The sequence below is a fragment of the Fundulus heteroclitus genome, chromosome 1, assembly GCF_011125445.2.
Source record: "Fundulus heteroclitus isolate FHET01 chromosome 1, MU-UCD_Fhet_4.1, whole genome shotgun sequence".
Lineage (NCBI taxonomy): Eukaryota > Metazoa > Chordata > Actinopteri > Cyprinodontiformes > Fundulidae > Fundulus > Fundulus heteroclitus.
In genome coordinates this window covers 40,154,121-40,171,045 of record NC_046361.1, presented here as the reverse complement: position 1 = coordinate 40,171,045, position 16,925 = coordinate 40,154,121, and the positions used below count along the sequence as shown (strand labels likewise).

Below are 16,925 nucleotides of genomic sequence, written 5' to 3'. Positions count from 1 at the left end.
ACGACTACCAGCCTGTTGCACTGACTCCTATCATGATGAAGTGCTTTGAAAGGCTTGTAAAAGAACACATCGTCTCCAGTCTCCCCCCGACATTCGACCCGTTCCAGTTTGCCTACCGGAGAAACCCGCTCCACTGAGGACACCATCTCCTCCGCTCTTCACCTGAGCCTGGCACACCTGGAGGAGTCTGTCCCCCTTTAATATTCTCAGTATTGCAGAAATGCCCTGCAGATGGCAGCAGTGCTGTTTCCAGTGTTGTATAGTAACCAAATAAAAATACTTCAATACTGTACTTAAGTATATTTTGGAGTACTTTATACTTTTCTCAAGTATAATTTTTTTTTACTTTTACTTTTACTTCACTATATTTCCGAACGTAATTGCATAGAGAGAGAGAGAGAGAGAGAGAGAGAGAGAGAGAGAGAGAGAGCCCAGCCTGCACCCAGCTACAGAGTGTGAATGTATCCCCCCCCCCCCCCAACAGACGCCCCCGGCGGCCGTCCTGCTCAGGATGAGAGGGTTCTGTCTCTGTCTGGGCTCTCCTTTTGAGCTGAACCATGCAACGCTTCACTGCATGAATGCAGACTAAAACAGTGAAACAACGTACAAACATGTGTTCTGTCTTTGTTGTCTATAAGTTATTGCATTAATTAATGTTTAAGTAGTAAAGGAGAAGCATATAGTTTTGACAAGCCTAGACTGCATAGTTGTAGTAATGTTTACTACAACTTTTAAAAAACAAGCCGCCGTTGCTTATAATAAGAAGATCTGGTAACACTGTTATTGATGCCAATTGCCCTACAAAATGTATTTGAATATTGGCACTCTGCAAAGAAGATTATGGAGAAAACAGGCCTCAAAGTTTCTTAGGAAACACTAGGCAGCCAGCTGGGTATTAATTTGAATAACTTTGCATACCATACAGCATCACCTCCCTCCAGCAAGGTGTGTTATGTTTTCTGTGTGCATCCTCTGTCAGGGTGTAATTCTGCCTGCTGCACCCTGAACCTGTCCAGCACCTTCTATCTTCCACCCAGCTCTGTCTCCACTCCACTAATCACCCACACCTGTCCCGCCGGTCCATCTTCAATCAACTGATGCTTCAGTCTGAGATTCTCCCACGTCTGGCTGAGCATCAACTCTCCTTAGTCTGGCAACCAGATATTTTCCCACGTCTGGTTACCAGACCTGTCTGCACCTCCAAGTGATCGCTCAACTGTGCTGCTGGTTTCCCCTGTTACTCCAGCGTTCCAGTGCTCCAAGTAAGCTCTCTGCTGCCCTGCTGAACCTGCTACAGCCCCCGTGTCTCAAGAACTCTCTCAGCCGCACTGCTGGATTTGCTGCAGCCCCAGCGTTCTATGGACTATCTTTCTGCTGCACTCCTGGTCCTACTGCAGCCACCTGGGTCCAATGACTCTCTCTGCTGAGCTGCTGATTCTCAACGCTGCACCCACAGCTCTCCAGCTCTCTCCAGTCCTTCAGCACCTCCAGTCCTCCGGCTCCATTCTGGTATACACTCTGGTTCTCCTCCCTCCAGAACCCATCCTTCCTTCTATAAACACTCAGAACTAAGCTCCGTGTGTGTGGTGTGTGTTCGGCTCACCTGGACAAATCATGACATCCTGAACCAGTGTCTCAAAAAAAATTTGATAACACACGATCAATATAAAGATTTTTTTATTCTTGAGAAATACAATCAAACAAACTGAAAACTCAGGTATAAAGCGAAACACAATAGATGTAGTTTGAGTAATATTGTCACTCGTGCTGGAATGCAGGTAGCTTTTGAGTAGCAACAGAAAAAATGTTGGTGTGTTGATGTAACTCTAAGCGTGACTAAAGCTGCAATAAAAAAAAGTTTTTTAACCTTAAACCTAAAAAATATTTTGTTTCTTTAATATTACATTTAGAGTGCTTTTACATAACTTCAAAGAATTTCACATTAACTAAAAAAGCTTCTCATCAACATGTCTTTGAGTCACTTTTGGTCCTCCTCCTTTTTCTCCTTGTAGAAGACGTTTCCATCCTGTTGTTTCTTCCAGCTCAGTTTGATTTCTGTATCCACGCCCTTCCCCTTCATCTTCTGTTTGAGCTGGAACAAAAAATTTGCTGATGCTGAGTTTAAAGCGCAAACCACTGGTTCTACTGGATTTGTTTAAAACCAGCTAGATGTGCCAGAAGATCTATAGGGGTGTCCCGATACCAGTTTTTCCAGACCGAGTACAAGTACGAGTACTCCAGTATAGATACTTCCCGATTCCAAATACTGATACTTTACTTAATAACTTGGTACTTATAGATCGCAAAGGACTTAACAATATCATAGACCACCTAAAACGACTAAAAGTTAGTCAGTAACAACCTCTTGGTATATTAGCACCACTACCTGGTATAGAGTGGTGTCTAGCCTTTGAGTTGCAGCGTAGCCAAGCCCAGGAAAAAAACTGGTATCGGTTCAGAGTATCTAGTTGCTTTTACAAGTACAAGTATTAGTACCTGATGTTAGTATCAGGCCCAATACCATTGTCGGTATCGGGACACAGCTAATTTGAAGATTTCAACAAGCCACTTCTACATCCGCCCAGATTCAAAAGGCAAGACAAGGTAAGGAATATTTATTTGTATAGCACATTTCAGTACAAAGACAATGCAAAGTGCTTTACATGATTAAAACATATAATATATAAAAATAAAAGCAAGTTGGAATTAAATGTAGAAATATTTTAAAAAAAATAAAACATGGGAAAATGGGAACTATTTTATTTAAAACAGTTGGACTACAAACTACTACAACTATTTCAGTTCAAATACTAAAAGTTTAAAATAATAATAATAATAAAAATCATCTGATCTACAAAGTCAAAAACATTCTAGGTTTATTTAAATGAACCTGGACGTGATTTCCTTATGTAATTTACCTCCTTCAGCAGGTTTTCCAGGACAGCAGGGTCATTCAGATCCAGAGTTGAGTTTCCCACCAGCTTCACTTTCACCACTTGCTTTGTGGAAGGCACAGGGTCTTTAACACAAACATTCAGAAGCAGGTTTAACAAAAAATCTTATTTAACTAAACTGTCTGTCTCCGTGGTTGCCCTGATTCTGATTTGTTCTTTTCTATCATGACAGAGAATGCAATCAATAGAAATATCTCCATTAGCTTTACATAATCACAACCCTTAAATACCATCCTGTGATGTTTTGGTTTCTGTTTTTATGTCTGTGTTTTGACCTTTTCCTTGCTGTTTATTATCTGTAACAATGGTACAGTAGTTGGGAGTTCTGTTTGATTCCCTGCTCTGACCATCTCAGTCGTTGTGTCCTTGGACAAGACACATCATCCTTTACTGTCTGCTGATGGTAGTCAGAGGGTCTGGTGACAGCCTTGCTTCTGTCAGCCTGCACCAGGGCAGGGTAGCACCAGGGCAGGGCATTGTAGCTACAATGTAGCGTATCACCATCTGCATGTGAATGTGTGTCTAAATAAGTAAATGTATGGTAAAGCACTTTGGCGTCACCGGGCTTGATAAAACACTCTACAACTACAGGGGCCCGTTCTTCGTACGTCGCTAACTCAGTTAGCTGAACTTAATTGTTGATGATTTGGCATGATCTTGGATCGTTTAGTTCTTCGGCGGCCGCCTCGCCAAGATAGCGCTGCAGGAAACCCTGATGTTGATACCTTCACTGTGTTAGTCATTGTTTGTACTGCCGTTTTTTCCACTTTTCGTTGCGTTCGCCTGTCTGCTAAGCTCAAAACAACCGCGCCTGGCTTGACGGAGAAACCAGAACAGCTGAGCATCTTTACGACAGTGCACTTTTACTTTCGCCCTCTGGGGGGAGTCTCGCTGAAAAATCAACCCCGGTTGCACAGTATACCTTTAACAGGCTTATTTCATGTAAACAGTATTAGATCGCAGCTTTATAAGCGGAGGAGATAGGGAAGTCTGTCGTATCCATGTCCATTTTTATGACTTCAACCTGTTGCGGAAGGCGCAGGAATAATTTGCAGAGCTTTTCGAATTAATCGCGTATTGCGCAATAGACAGGATCCTTCAACGCAGCGCAACAGTGTAATTTTAGAGAGATTTTTCTTGGTGGCTGTTATAAACAGACAAACATCATTTAACAGTGGCTTTTAAAGAGGAAAGAGTGGTGTTAGAGTCATAAATAGAAAATATTTAAGTTCTTTTTATGATGGTTTGCTTTTTATTTTTATCATATTCAGTAAAATTTGTTCAGACCATTTTATTGTGAAGTTTAGTTTTACTTTGAAAAGCTTGCTTCCTGTCGAGCCGTATATTGTATTAGAAAAAACTATGGATGGATTATCTAGACACGGAGCAATACAGTTTTACCGTGTAAACTGTGGATGACTTGGAAAAGGAAGAACTTCATTTTTTATAGATAAAGAATTTTTTTTGTTAAAATTCCCAGTTTGCACGTGTCCTTTACTTCCAGAGTCTAAGGAATGACACCGAAATTTGGATCTCTTGAGATAACAAGTGGCTTTTTAAAATAAAGTATAATAATTAAAGGCTACCATTTTGTAGAATATTCTTGTATTTCACTTTTACTTGTCCCCATATTCTAGTGGGTCCCGTGGAGGCTCTGACATAAAAGAACAAGTAATATCAAATTATTAAAATGCAAAAATTCATACTGTAGAAAGTGATAGAAACATCTACCATGGACAGTATTTATGCATTAATTTGTCTGCTACTTTTTGCCAGCCCTCTCTCCTGAATTTAGCAGACTTTGAGGTGTTCCCTGTCGTTTTAATTAATGACTCAAATTCTGCATAACCTTCCATTAAAAGCTCGTGTTCTGATTGGGAGCAAAACTGTGGGCGTTCTTTGGCCATGCTGCACAGCCAATAGCAGCGTTGCTGATCATTGTTTCTACTATCGATACATTTCCCCTTTTAAACAAACGCATGAACGCGCAGTTGTCTCAGATAACTCAGTCCAGCCATACTAATCATAAACAACAGGTGTGTTCGAAGAACCCAATTAGCCGGATCAGGTTAGCCGGATGAAATCATCTTGGATGCGTGATTTGATCTCGGATGTTTTAAGCAACATTTGAAGAACAGGGCCCAGGTCTTCTTCTCGAAAGTCTTGATTAGTTTCCCTCAGTTTCCCTGCTACCATTCTGCCTTAGCTGCTTCATGTAATCCCCTGATTGAGTTATCTGTGTTCTACGTTATTCTCCACTCTCTAAGTACTTAGGCTCTCTTGTTGTCACTGTTCTTAGCTGGATATTCTTCCATAAATTTTTTTAAATAAGATTTAAGTTAGTTGTCTGGCTGAGCATGTCCAGTACATTTATAACACTTCCAGTCAGCGAAAATACATTGTTAAAATAAAAGAAAACATTGTTACCCCCCCCCTACTTTATCAACAGCCACACTGGCTCTTGAGGGAGCCACCATACATCTCCAAGCTCCTCCCAAGACCTCGATGTGCTTCCACCACAACCATGAATCGCCAAAACACCACTAATTGGTTGTTACAAGTTTCTGTTGTGTCGTGAAACCCATTGTGTCATTGTGAAACTGTTTGGCTGAAGATAATGACAGTACAGTATGGTGTATGCCTACTTTGGTGACAAATAGTGAATTTTAGTGTTGTATTTATTACTGTTCCTTTCCAAAATAAGACCTAATATAGCTGTAAATGGTTGAATGTATCTGTAAGCTGCTGATTCTGAGAAGGGAATTAAATGCTTATTGTGGAATCGTAGTAATTTTCCGACTTTTAATTTGATGGCATGTACTGGGTTAGGCAGGGAAATCTATTGGCCAGCCCCACCAAGATTTCTTTTCACCAGCCGCCACTAATGGTGAAGCTGCAGTACCTCACAAGACTACCTTTCCAATGTTCTGCAAGGATAAACTACCTTCTAACAGATTTTAAGAATATTCTACCTTAGCTTGACACATCAGGATTCTTATTATTAATTGTTTTTTTTGTCTATTATGAATTACATTTGTATGCAAAAATATACAGAATAATAACTTACCATGATGGCAGATGAACGGTTTCCTTGAATCACATGGCCAGGCTCCCCAGTAACCATCGTAAATGGTAGAGGAATAGTAATGTTGTGAAGAGTAATAATGACGATAATTAAATACTGTAGCTGTGCATTTCTCCCCCACTTCATCAGGTTCGCCTGGTAGCCAAGGACTCCAAATAAACATGGCTCCGTCTGACCACTTCCAGGTAACTCTGTAAAGGCCAATCCAGCCGGATACACCTGCAGGGATCAGTGCCCTTATCTTCTCGTTCTCGGACAGGTTTCTGGGAATGGCCAGGTCTGTAAGGTGCTCTCTGCAGTAACTCTGAGCCGCCTTCCAGTTCATTGAAATGTCGATAAAGACGAATGAAACATGCTGTCCTGAAAACGATAAAAGAGAGATGGGATTATCCTTGGAAGTAAGTGTTTATGCTCTGTACAGAGTTCATCTCTTATTTTTGTGTTTACTGATAGTTGCTTAGTGAGACCAAAATTAGTTATTTGACAGACTTTTACGAGATGGGCTGGATTTCACTGGTTTCATTTAGTTTATAATTGTTTCAAAATACCAGAATTACAATATCTGTGATTTATTGGTTTGACTTATAAAAAGCTTTTCTAGAGTGGATCTGTACCTCTCATATCAGACTGGTTAAACTGTTGTTAACAAAGTGCTGTTGAGTTCTATTGTTAAACATTTAATATGACTAAACAGAATAATTATAAGAGCAACTAAAAAGTAAATAGAAAGCAGAAAGACAGAAGTAAACCAAATACTTACCCGTCACATTGGAGCAGACCGGTTTATAGGAATAGCCACAATAGTGCAGGAGCCACTTTCCAGAACTGGTCATCATAACACATCCTGGAAAGTTCTCATTAGTGCCTGGATGTCCAGAGTCCCAGTTCATGAAGTTTGACTCATCATATTGGTAAAAATCTTTATCTACCAATGACCAGTTCCAGCTGACCCCATTGTAGTACAAACCATTCCAGAACTGTTGAAAAGAGTTAACCGTTACTAGTGAACTAGTTTAATCATATTTATCCTCCTGCTGCTTTACATTATCACCTGCTCCCATAAAGACTTGTAAAGTCTGCATTTTAGTTTTTGTGGGACATATAACATAGCTGTCATCAAAACATGGCTGAATGTCACCTGGCAGTTTCACTGTGAGTTTGTACATCTCTGTGAAAACATTATAAGCATGCATATCTAATAGTATGCAGAATCTTCAGACATTTAGAAAGCATTTAGGTTTATCAGATGTGTTTCTACATAACTGAGTGTTTGGTTGATTTTACCAGCTTTGTGGTGGTTATGCTTTAAACCTTTTCTGGTTTAGGCAGAAACTTTACAAGCATCATGTTAAAAAAAACAATTGAAGCAGGGTTTTAACCTTCTTATTAAATGTTAGCAACCAGAGACAATTGTAAGATATATGTGTATATTGTGTATAGTTCTTAGTTTCATATGTGTGTGATCATGTTTCTTCTCACTGTGCTGCTTATCTAAGCTATATGGCTCGATTTGCTGTCAGTTTTGTATTTGCCATTCTTCCACCTGTGTGAGTGTTTAGATTAACAACAGCTGGTGTGACGGCGCCACAGCAGCTGTTGTTCCCTGGATATTCAGTTTCTGACCATAAAATGTAGACCATTGTCTTGGAAACTTTCCATGGTCTTCATTAAAGCTATTTAAACTCCTCCATGCATGGGAGCACCCATGTTGGTCAAGAACAGTACTGCCACCTCGCAGTTTGTGATGTCACTGTGCGGGATCGGCTGTTCAGCCAGTGCCAGTGCCCTATCTGTCCCCTTGAAAATAAATACCCGTTTTCATGCCGAAATATTATTATTTTTTACCTCTTAAACAAAGATAGACATGGTATTAAGCATTTAAATTTAAAGTAATACTAATTTTACATTTTAGAGACATAAAAAGACTTCAATCTAAAAAACTCATACGGAAAGAAAGACAATTAGAACAATTTCTTTGATACAAATAATTTTGAGACTTTGGCACTCAGACCTCAGCAGGAAACATTAATACTTTAATATGCATAAGCAGGTGTATGAATACATGGATGTTTCCCCCAAAAAATCGCCGAGGTCGAGGCCAGTGCGTCTGCATGCTCAGAAGGCAGAGAGGCTTGAATCAAAAACTAAGAACAGAGAACAGCAGGATGAGTAATACAGGAGAAGTGCCGCGAAGGCTTACCATAAGTTCAGTTAGATGAATTGGGAGATGAATGGTGAATGGTAAGATCATCAAGGAAGAATGCTCAGGAATGAATGAATGACAGGATAAATGACAATATGAATGACGAGATGAAGGGAGCATGAACTAATAACCATATAGAGAGAGGAGTTACAGGAGTGTGATGAATGATGTGAGGATAAGTTATAAAACACAAATTTGGAAGAGTGAAACATACGGAGTCTGGAGAGACATATGAATAAGTTTCAAATCCACCACCAGTATTCGAAGTTAGATTACCTTAAAAGCTGAGAGAGCGTTTAGCAGCTAAGATGAATGAATGCTCAGAACGGATATGTGAGGCATGCTGATGATGACCATCACCCAGTTGTTTGAAGAGAAGCCACCGGGGCTCCACGAACAGCTTCTGTTACGCAGCTCCCATCCTGAATGAATGGCTGAAATAACGCTAGATGGAAGGCCACATGATTCTAACGGTTCTCTTAGATGTTTTTGAAAACAGTGTGCTGGCATGGGCACCCTCCGAAGTAATGAAAAGATCTTTGGAAAGCTAAGACATTTGTATGTTTAGAACAAATTAAACATAGTGAGAAAGGGCAGAAAGTCTGGAATTGGCCAGACACATGACGAGCTGAGAGACTAATATTATTGCGATTACTTGCTAGATAATAGCGTGAGGGATTAAGAGGAGGAGCGATCTTTATTCTTAAACACTGAAATGGAATCACAGTAAGCAGATATGCACTTCTTCTTCAAAGCAGGCCCCATAGACGCAAGCTATGCTTTAGGGTAGATCTCGCAGACAGGAAAGAATTGTAATTTGATGAGGGAGAAGGCCACGAATCTGCAAACCAACTATTTTTAAAGAACCCGCCAAAACCTGCAGATGGCAGCATCCGTAAAATTTAAACATATCTACAGACAGAAAGACCTCATTATAGAAAATATATTTTCCGATCCAGTCGAGAAGCAGACCAGACCAAAAGGAAAGGTCAGAATGGCAGCCCTCAACCAGAGTATCCTGTTCAAGGAGGGGGAGGGAACAGAATTAGTGAGCTCGAGCTGCCTGGAAATAAAAGCGCAACTCTGGGGAATGATGCACATGCGAAATTGAGGTGGCCAAGCGAGGAGAGCAGCTGACGCTTGGAAATAACTGATACGGGAAATGAGACTGTGATATCTTGTGAATTCGAGAGCTTGTCTGCAGGCAGGGAAGCCATCATGACAACTAGGCTGAGATCAATACCTAAAACTTAATTGTAGTTGAAGGGCTGACAGGTCCAGTTTGTGAAGGGACAACTGGGAATAGTGAAGTGAAGATCTATAAGACAAATTGACCAAAAGATGAAGAATGGATGAAAGACGGGTAACACTTCTTTAAGATATTATTTTATCAAATTATGTTTGCTTAACTCAGGATCTGCATAGAATGGCCAAACGCATACCAAATGCTGCTCTGAATCGATTAAGCTCTGAATTGATTAAGCTTATTTAGCTCATTCCATGTTCTTTGAAATGAAGAACATGGAATGAACAGTTTTATCAGAATATTGAATTCTGATAAAACTCATGTTGATGATCACCCACTTTTTGTCTGTGCGTACATAGTTCCTTAGCTTCTTTTATCTTCATTTACTTAGCAGTTTTAGTTTAGCCTCACCAGCCTGCAGAGAGGATCCTTAATTTGAAATAGTATCAACCAGACAACAGCACGCACAGTGATGCTCTCTGGATCTTCATCTTGTTTCTGTCAATGAATTCTTGAACCTGAAAAGAATGTGTCACTCCCCATACTACATGTGCAAAGTTTGCTGTTAAAAGATTGCCAGTACTTGAATTATCCCCCTCAACTACCATCCTGACATCAGTTCCCAGCTGACATTCATCAGACAATACCCACAAACAAGAGTTATCTATTAAACATTAAATAACTTTAACATGTGTAATTGCACAACACCTGAAATAATCGATTGGGCAAAACATTGAGATGTCCGATTGAATGACAAGAGTGACAAAGAGTGGCCTGGTCAGCATGATTAAGAGATCTGAATCAAATATAGACCAGTTCAAGCGGATGCCATATTGCACCAGGGTTGCCGCAGCTTTAATAATGATTGCTATTTATTGCTGAACTTAATATGAACTTCTGAAATAAAAGGGGGGTATCGACTGATCCCTACAGTCTGGGTAAACTGAACATAAATTTCATGGTAAATGCTGAATGCGGGAAGAAATTGGCCAATAGTTAGGTCTTTGGATGAATGAGGATCAGAGATTTGAAAATGCTGTGACGTCGCTTGCTAATACAACCTGCAGGTCGATGATAAGCGGAGGTGTGAAGAAACGTTAGTGTATCAGAAGATAGTAGAATATAAAGGAGGAGAGAGTGATAACAAGGTTAAGATTTTAACATACAGAACTTAATTTTACACTTTTTAAAATTCAAAAGCATACTACTGGCAAAAGTGATTACTGTAGAAAATATGAACAATAGAACGAGTTATATTAGAATGATATAAATATGAAAGAAAGAGAAGATATATGAGGAGAGTTTGAAATAATTAAGGAAAAGGTTACATAAGACATCTTCTGCCTTATTTATATTTTGTATTTTAATTTTCATTTTCTTATCTACTTCTTTTTGATCCACTGTATAAACGGGGACACACTGTATATACCTGATACACCTTGTCCTACTTTGGCACCTTCTTCTTCTGATTACTGATTACTGAGCCGATGTGACATGTGAATTTCTCCAATGTGAGATCAATAAAGCCTATCTTATCTTATCTTATCTTTTTATAAACAAACACGGCAAAATCCTTTGCCATCTTTACCGTCGACAGGCTGCAGTCATGTCCCGAATTCCTTGTTTTCCACCCACTTTTGTTGAAATTTCCATTTTCCCATTCTCAAGCTCTTTCTTTGCCTCGATCTTCTTTTCTGAACATTGTAAAAACAAACGACTTTACGATCAACCGCAAGCAGTTCAGCGTGTTTGGTTCCGCGCAAAAAAGTGGAATCAGTTATATCTGATATAATATATCTGACGAAACTGTTTTTATGAACGTATTTTTTTAGAAAAATAATAAGGCATTTTAAATGCCACCGATAATCACATTTAATGACTTTTAATGCCCATTAAGGTCTTAATTTAAAAAAATAATAATTTAATGACTTTTAATGATTTTTAGTGACCCGCAGAAACCCTGTGCTCCTTCTGTTATGAGGCGGAGGGATATTTCAGCGTCACTTAGTTTGGAAACCCAAAGAATCAACTTTACTTTCAGAGACAAGCCCAAAAAACTGCAACCTGCAATTCATGAAATTTAAAAGGAACTTTAGAAAAAAGAAGACCAAAGTTGCATAAAATAAGTGGGCTTCGCAACAGTGAGCACTCTTTCCAAGTGTGTCATATCACTCCGCCCCTCTGGTCGGGTAAACATATATCCCCGCAAATTCTACATTATAAAAAATAAAAAACTTGAAGACATTCTTCTTCGAAATGTTGGCTACAGACAACGTGTTTTTCCTCTGGCCAGAAGATCGATGGCAAATCCTCCCTCTTCAAGTTGGCAATCCAACGACGAACCCGTGGTGGATCATGAATCGGAAAAGGCGAAATAACAACAAAAAAATCACTTTTACCCGATGTATTGGAACATCCAACTGCCATGCACGTGAGCATTGTTGCTTCAACAGTAGCTATTGCGAATTTCAATGGCGAAGTCCTCTTGAAATCCGAAGTAATTGTTGATCGCAGCTGTGTACAAAAGTTCCTCTTGAATTAGTTTGTAAAGTGCAGTGCCTCACAGCACAGAGACGTCACAGGATGTGATGCCCAAATATGGGCAATAATGGCCGCCTCCAGACTCAGTGATCGAGACGTCAATTTATGCTTTTATTTTTTTTAATGATTAAAGCTAAATTCATTAAATCACAATAAAAGTATTAGGTAATGATCCACTGATTTTTCCTTGTTGACTGGACTTTGACTCCTTTAAAACTCTACCAATCCATTACTGAACTGGAGATGTCATACCCAGAGGATTTATATCAGGCAAACAGCTCTTACCAATTATCATCTGCATGTTGTAACATGGTGTTGTGCATCTGCTCTGCTTCCCTGTCTCTGGCCCTCATGTGTTGTGTTTTTGGCCGGCTCACTAGTTTACCTCTCTACCTCTCTCTGCACCTGCACCGTCGTCATCACCTGCATTTATCCCACCTGTGTCTCTGTCTATTTATACCTGCCACTCACAGCCAGTCTCTGCCAGAATCTTAAAGGCATACTATGCAACATTTTTCAGTTAATTAATGTGTTCCATACCGTTTTGGATGATTAAATGAGTCATTTCAGGTCGAACAAAGGTTTTCTCCGCCGCCCTGGTGGTCTGTGGGGGAAATACCGTACTTGCAATTGCAGCAGCCCTCGGTCCGCACCCACAGGCTCAGAAGTCTGGTGCAAGACCGCGAGAGTCGGTCTTGCTTTACGGCGAGAACTCCATGTGTTTTTGCTCTGCCATTCACTATATGCATGCGCGAAAGCAACAACAAAGAACCGCGTTTTAACGTCAAATAAACATGCAAGCATATCGAGTTTTTTTAAATTATTATTATTAATATTATTATAATTTTTTTTTTTATGTTGGCGAGGCGGCAGCGTGAGAAAAATAGCGTTCATACTTTCACTGTGTTAGTCATTGTTTGTACTGCCGTTTTTTCCACTTTTCGTTGCGTTCGCCTGTCTGCTAAGCTCAAAACAACCGCGCCTGGCTTGACGGAGAAACCAGAACAGCTGAGCATCTTTATGACAGTGCACTTTTACTTTCGCCCTCTGGGGGGAGCCTCTCTGGAAAATCAGCCCCGGTTGCATAGTATACCTTTAAAAGGCTTTGTGTGGGTAGATTATCCAGCGTTCTATGACTGGCTTGCCTGTTGCTGACTCAGTTTTGTCTGTGGATTTTTCCTGTCTCTGCCCTGCCCTTGTCAGACTCTCTACTGGCCTCAGCTTTTTGGACACTGACCTTTGGATCTGCTCCTTGACCCACTCTTCTTTCTTACTCTCTGTATTATCCTGCCTCCCTTAGCTCACTGTGTATGACCTCTGCCTGGACTCTAGATTTCACGTTAGCCTCAGCCCGGTTCAGTGTATGTGAGACCCAGTCCCTGTAATTCTACCTTTGTCACCTCTGGGACACATGCAGAGCCCCAGGTTTGTCTTGCTGCATCCAGAGCAAATTCCTGGACTCTGCGAAGGTTATTAGCTTTATGTCAGTGTTTATCTCAACTCTCTGATTAATGTTCAGCCACTCCCCAATCTCTCTTTCTTTCAGTGGTTCCTGAAAACGCTCCCAACTGTTTCCTGCCTAACACCTGAACTTATTCTTTTACGGTAATAAAAACCTTGAAAACACTAATGTAGCCCATCTGAATTATGGAGTCTTCTGTTATTGACATTACACATGGATCAGATTTGTAAGTAGCTGATGATAGGAGGCAGCAACAATATTCAGCAGAAAAGTAAAACCTCACAACAACGCCCATATTAGGGCTTTCACAGTGCTTGTCTTTTAATAAGCACACCCTTCATCGACATTACAAGGCCGTTGGAAAGCGGCTTTCTCATCACATAGAAAAATTAGCAGAGTCTTTAGCACTATTTTGATGTAAGTTCTCAAAGCTATCATTTGATCGTGTTTCAATTGTGCCACCATCATTTCAGTGTCTAATGCCCCTTTCCCATGGCCTCCGCTTGTTCTGGTTCTATTTGGTTCTGTCCACTTCAAAAGCTTTTTGATTACAGGTTTTTTAAGGTTTTTTTTGTTTAATCTTTTATGGCTTTTTTGTACCTGCTCAGGAGATAGAATACAGGTGCAAATCTGGGCTGGAATACCATACCATACCATACCATACCATACCATACCAACTTTAGTTATGAAGCACTTTATACACCAACAGGACCAAAGTGCTGTACACAATCATAAAATACAATGCAATTATAAAATAGAAAGGATCGAATATAAAATACATATTAGTATACAGACACAATAAAACAAAGCGAAACCTCTCAGATTGTACCAAAAGCCAAAGAAAAAAAATGGGTCTTAAGAAGGGACTTAAAAATAGCAAGTGAAGAGGCCTGTCTTATGCTAAAAGGCAAATCATTATATAGCTTAGGAGCTGCCACAGAAAAAGCATGATCCCCTCTGAGCTTGCACTTTGTCTTTAGGACCCTCAGAAGCAACTGATCAGCTGACCTGAGGTGTACCTGTTAAAAGGCGTGCAGCAGCATTTTGTACCCTCTGAAGCTGGGAAATATATAAATCACTAACTCCTGTATAAAGTGAGTTACAGTAATCCAGCCGTGTGGTCACAAATGCATGGGACACTGTTTCGAAGTGCTGTCTGGAAAGAACAGGTTTTACTTTGGCTAGCTGCCTTAAGTGGAAAAAGCTGGATTTTATAACGGTTCTTATGTGTGCTTCCATCTTAAGATCAGCATCCATCTTAACCCCTAAATTCGTAATAACCAGCTTAACATACTGGGCAAAAGGGCCAAGACTGGTCAGGGAATCAGCAGTGGATCTGCCAAAAATCACTACCTCTGTCTTGTCTTCATTAAGTTTCAAAACAGTTAGGGCCACCCAGGCCTTCACATCTTATTTAGACATTTATTTCACACAACCCAAGACTATAAACTGACATTTAATCTGGCATGATTTATTAAATTACACAGCTGCATTCACAACTGACTGAATAACATGAAACCCACCTGGTAGGATGAATGGGGTAAATTAGTAACTCCAACCAGTAAGGTTTAACCCAGCGCATTTCAGCGTAAGCACGTTACGCTGAAAGTTGTCAAAATTATGCCTAAATTAGTCCGTGAGCATAACTGTGCTATGTCACGGATGTTTGAGAGCAACATAAAGCTCACGTACATCAACAAAGTTGTAACCCGCCTGGACAACAAACCTGTAAGCTAGCGCTAGCTGTTATTAGCTTCACAGACAGACCAGTAACAGGGTTCTGTCACGGACTAGAACGTTTAAGCTGCACCATGCAACACTCTGCTGTGTGAATGCAGACTGAAAAAGCGAAACAACATACAAACGTGTTCAGACTTTCTTGTCTATAAGTAAATGTTTCAATACTTTTTTTAAGTGGTACAGGAGCAGGCTAGCTAGCCCTCTCCACCGTTGTTTTCTAGCTCGTTGTTCAGTCGATGACATCACAACATGGTGGCTGGATTTTCCAGAACTGCTGCTGCAGAGCAATTTCAAACATCTGATATTCACCTGACAGTGAGCCTTTTTGACTTCTAACCGCCCAAAACCCCACAGTTTGACTTGCTGTATTATTGTGTTGTCAAACTGCATGAAGTTAATTGGTGTCATAAACTCTTTAAAGCATTCACCAAAAGTGACGCAATTGAGACGTCCCCACCCTGTGAACCGGCCCCTAAGAGCTGTCTAGGCTCAACGAGCACATCCAACTTCCTGTTACTTGGTGAGAACCATGTGTGCAACTTTAATTCAAAATGGGGAATACAAAGGAGAAATTACAGGCAACTGGACATTCACACAAGCTGGGCAAGAAGAGCCTTATTCAAATAAACAACCAAGAGTCACGTGATAACTCTGGAGGAGCTGCAAAAATTTAAAAGATGTAAGTTGAAAAGCAAACAATAAGAAATCCTAGTTTTAGTTTGCCCCAAGTCATCTGCATGGCACGGTTAACATGTAGAGGCAGAGCTGGGGTAAGATGAGACCAAGATTTTAAGTTTTTGCTGAATGCAAAACACTACATGTGGATGAACACTAACATGCACATTATGTTAATTCACTTTCTCATAAGTGAAACACAGTGTTGGCAGAATCATGCTGTTGAAATGCCTTTTTTTCAGCAGGGATGGGGACATGGGTCAGAGTTGATGGGAAGATGGATGGAACTAAATTGATGACAATCCTGGAAGAAAACCCATTAGAGGCTGCAGAAGACCTCAGACTGGGGTGGAGTTTCACCTTCCAGCAGGAGAACCACCACAAACACACCACCAGAGGTAAAATAGGAAATAAAATGCATTGCCAAGGTTTATAGAACACCTTATTTTAATGTGTTTTCTACCAATCACCATCTAAAGGTTTTAGCTTTACCCAGGCCTCATTTTGCACTTAGCATGGAGGGTGAATAAATTCCAATTAGTTGTTAGGAGTTGCCAGTACTGCAGAAATCTGCAGATATGGAGACCATAGAGTCATTAACATTGCAAATGTGATACAAATAATTTTGAATGGCTCAGAAAAATAGACAAATCTGATCCAAGGTAAGTAGGAAAAAAATCACACTGTAGAGGGGTTGATATATTTATATTTTATGACTATGGAATTCTAAGAAAATATTGCAAAAAGAGCATGCATCTACTCCTTTTTCACATTACAACTTCACCCTTCAGTATCTGACAGTTATAATGTGTTGTTTTGCATTTAAGGCTGCACAAAAAAGTTGAAATGGCAAAATTAAAAGCTCCAGGTTGTTCAAGAGGGTTAAAAGGAAGCTAAAGCTACTTGACATGATCTGCCTAGCAGTTCAGTGCTGCTACTTTCCTTCATCCTGGTATTTCTGCTCAGCCATCATCCCTCTGCCTGCTAAGGGTGGAGAGATGCTTCATCACTTAAAATGC

General features: G+C 40.2%; 1 protein-coding gene across 1 annotated transcript in view; it reads right to left on the bottom strand.

The window, feature by feature from the left end:
* Positions 1–1,778: 1,778 nt before the first annotated feature.
* LOC118564527 (C-type mannose receptor 2-like) overlaps positions 1,779–16,925 on the bottom strand; it is a 36,194-nt gene continuing 21,047 nt past the window's right edge. Inside the window, exons 3-5 of the mRNA XM_036142894.1 lie at positions 6,022–6,399; positions 2,919–3,019; positions 1,779–2,092 (exon numbers count right to left, since the gene is read on the bottom strand). Coding sequence (XP_035998787.1) covers positions 1,979–2,092; positions 2,919–3,019; positions 6,022–6,399 — 593 coding nt within the window. The 3' untranslated portion in view covers positions 1,779–1,978. The remainder of the gene's footprint in view (positions 2,093–2,918; positions 3,020–6,021; positions 6,400–16,925) is intronic.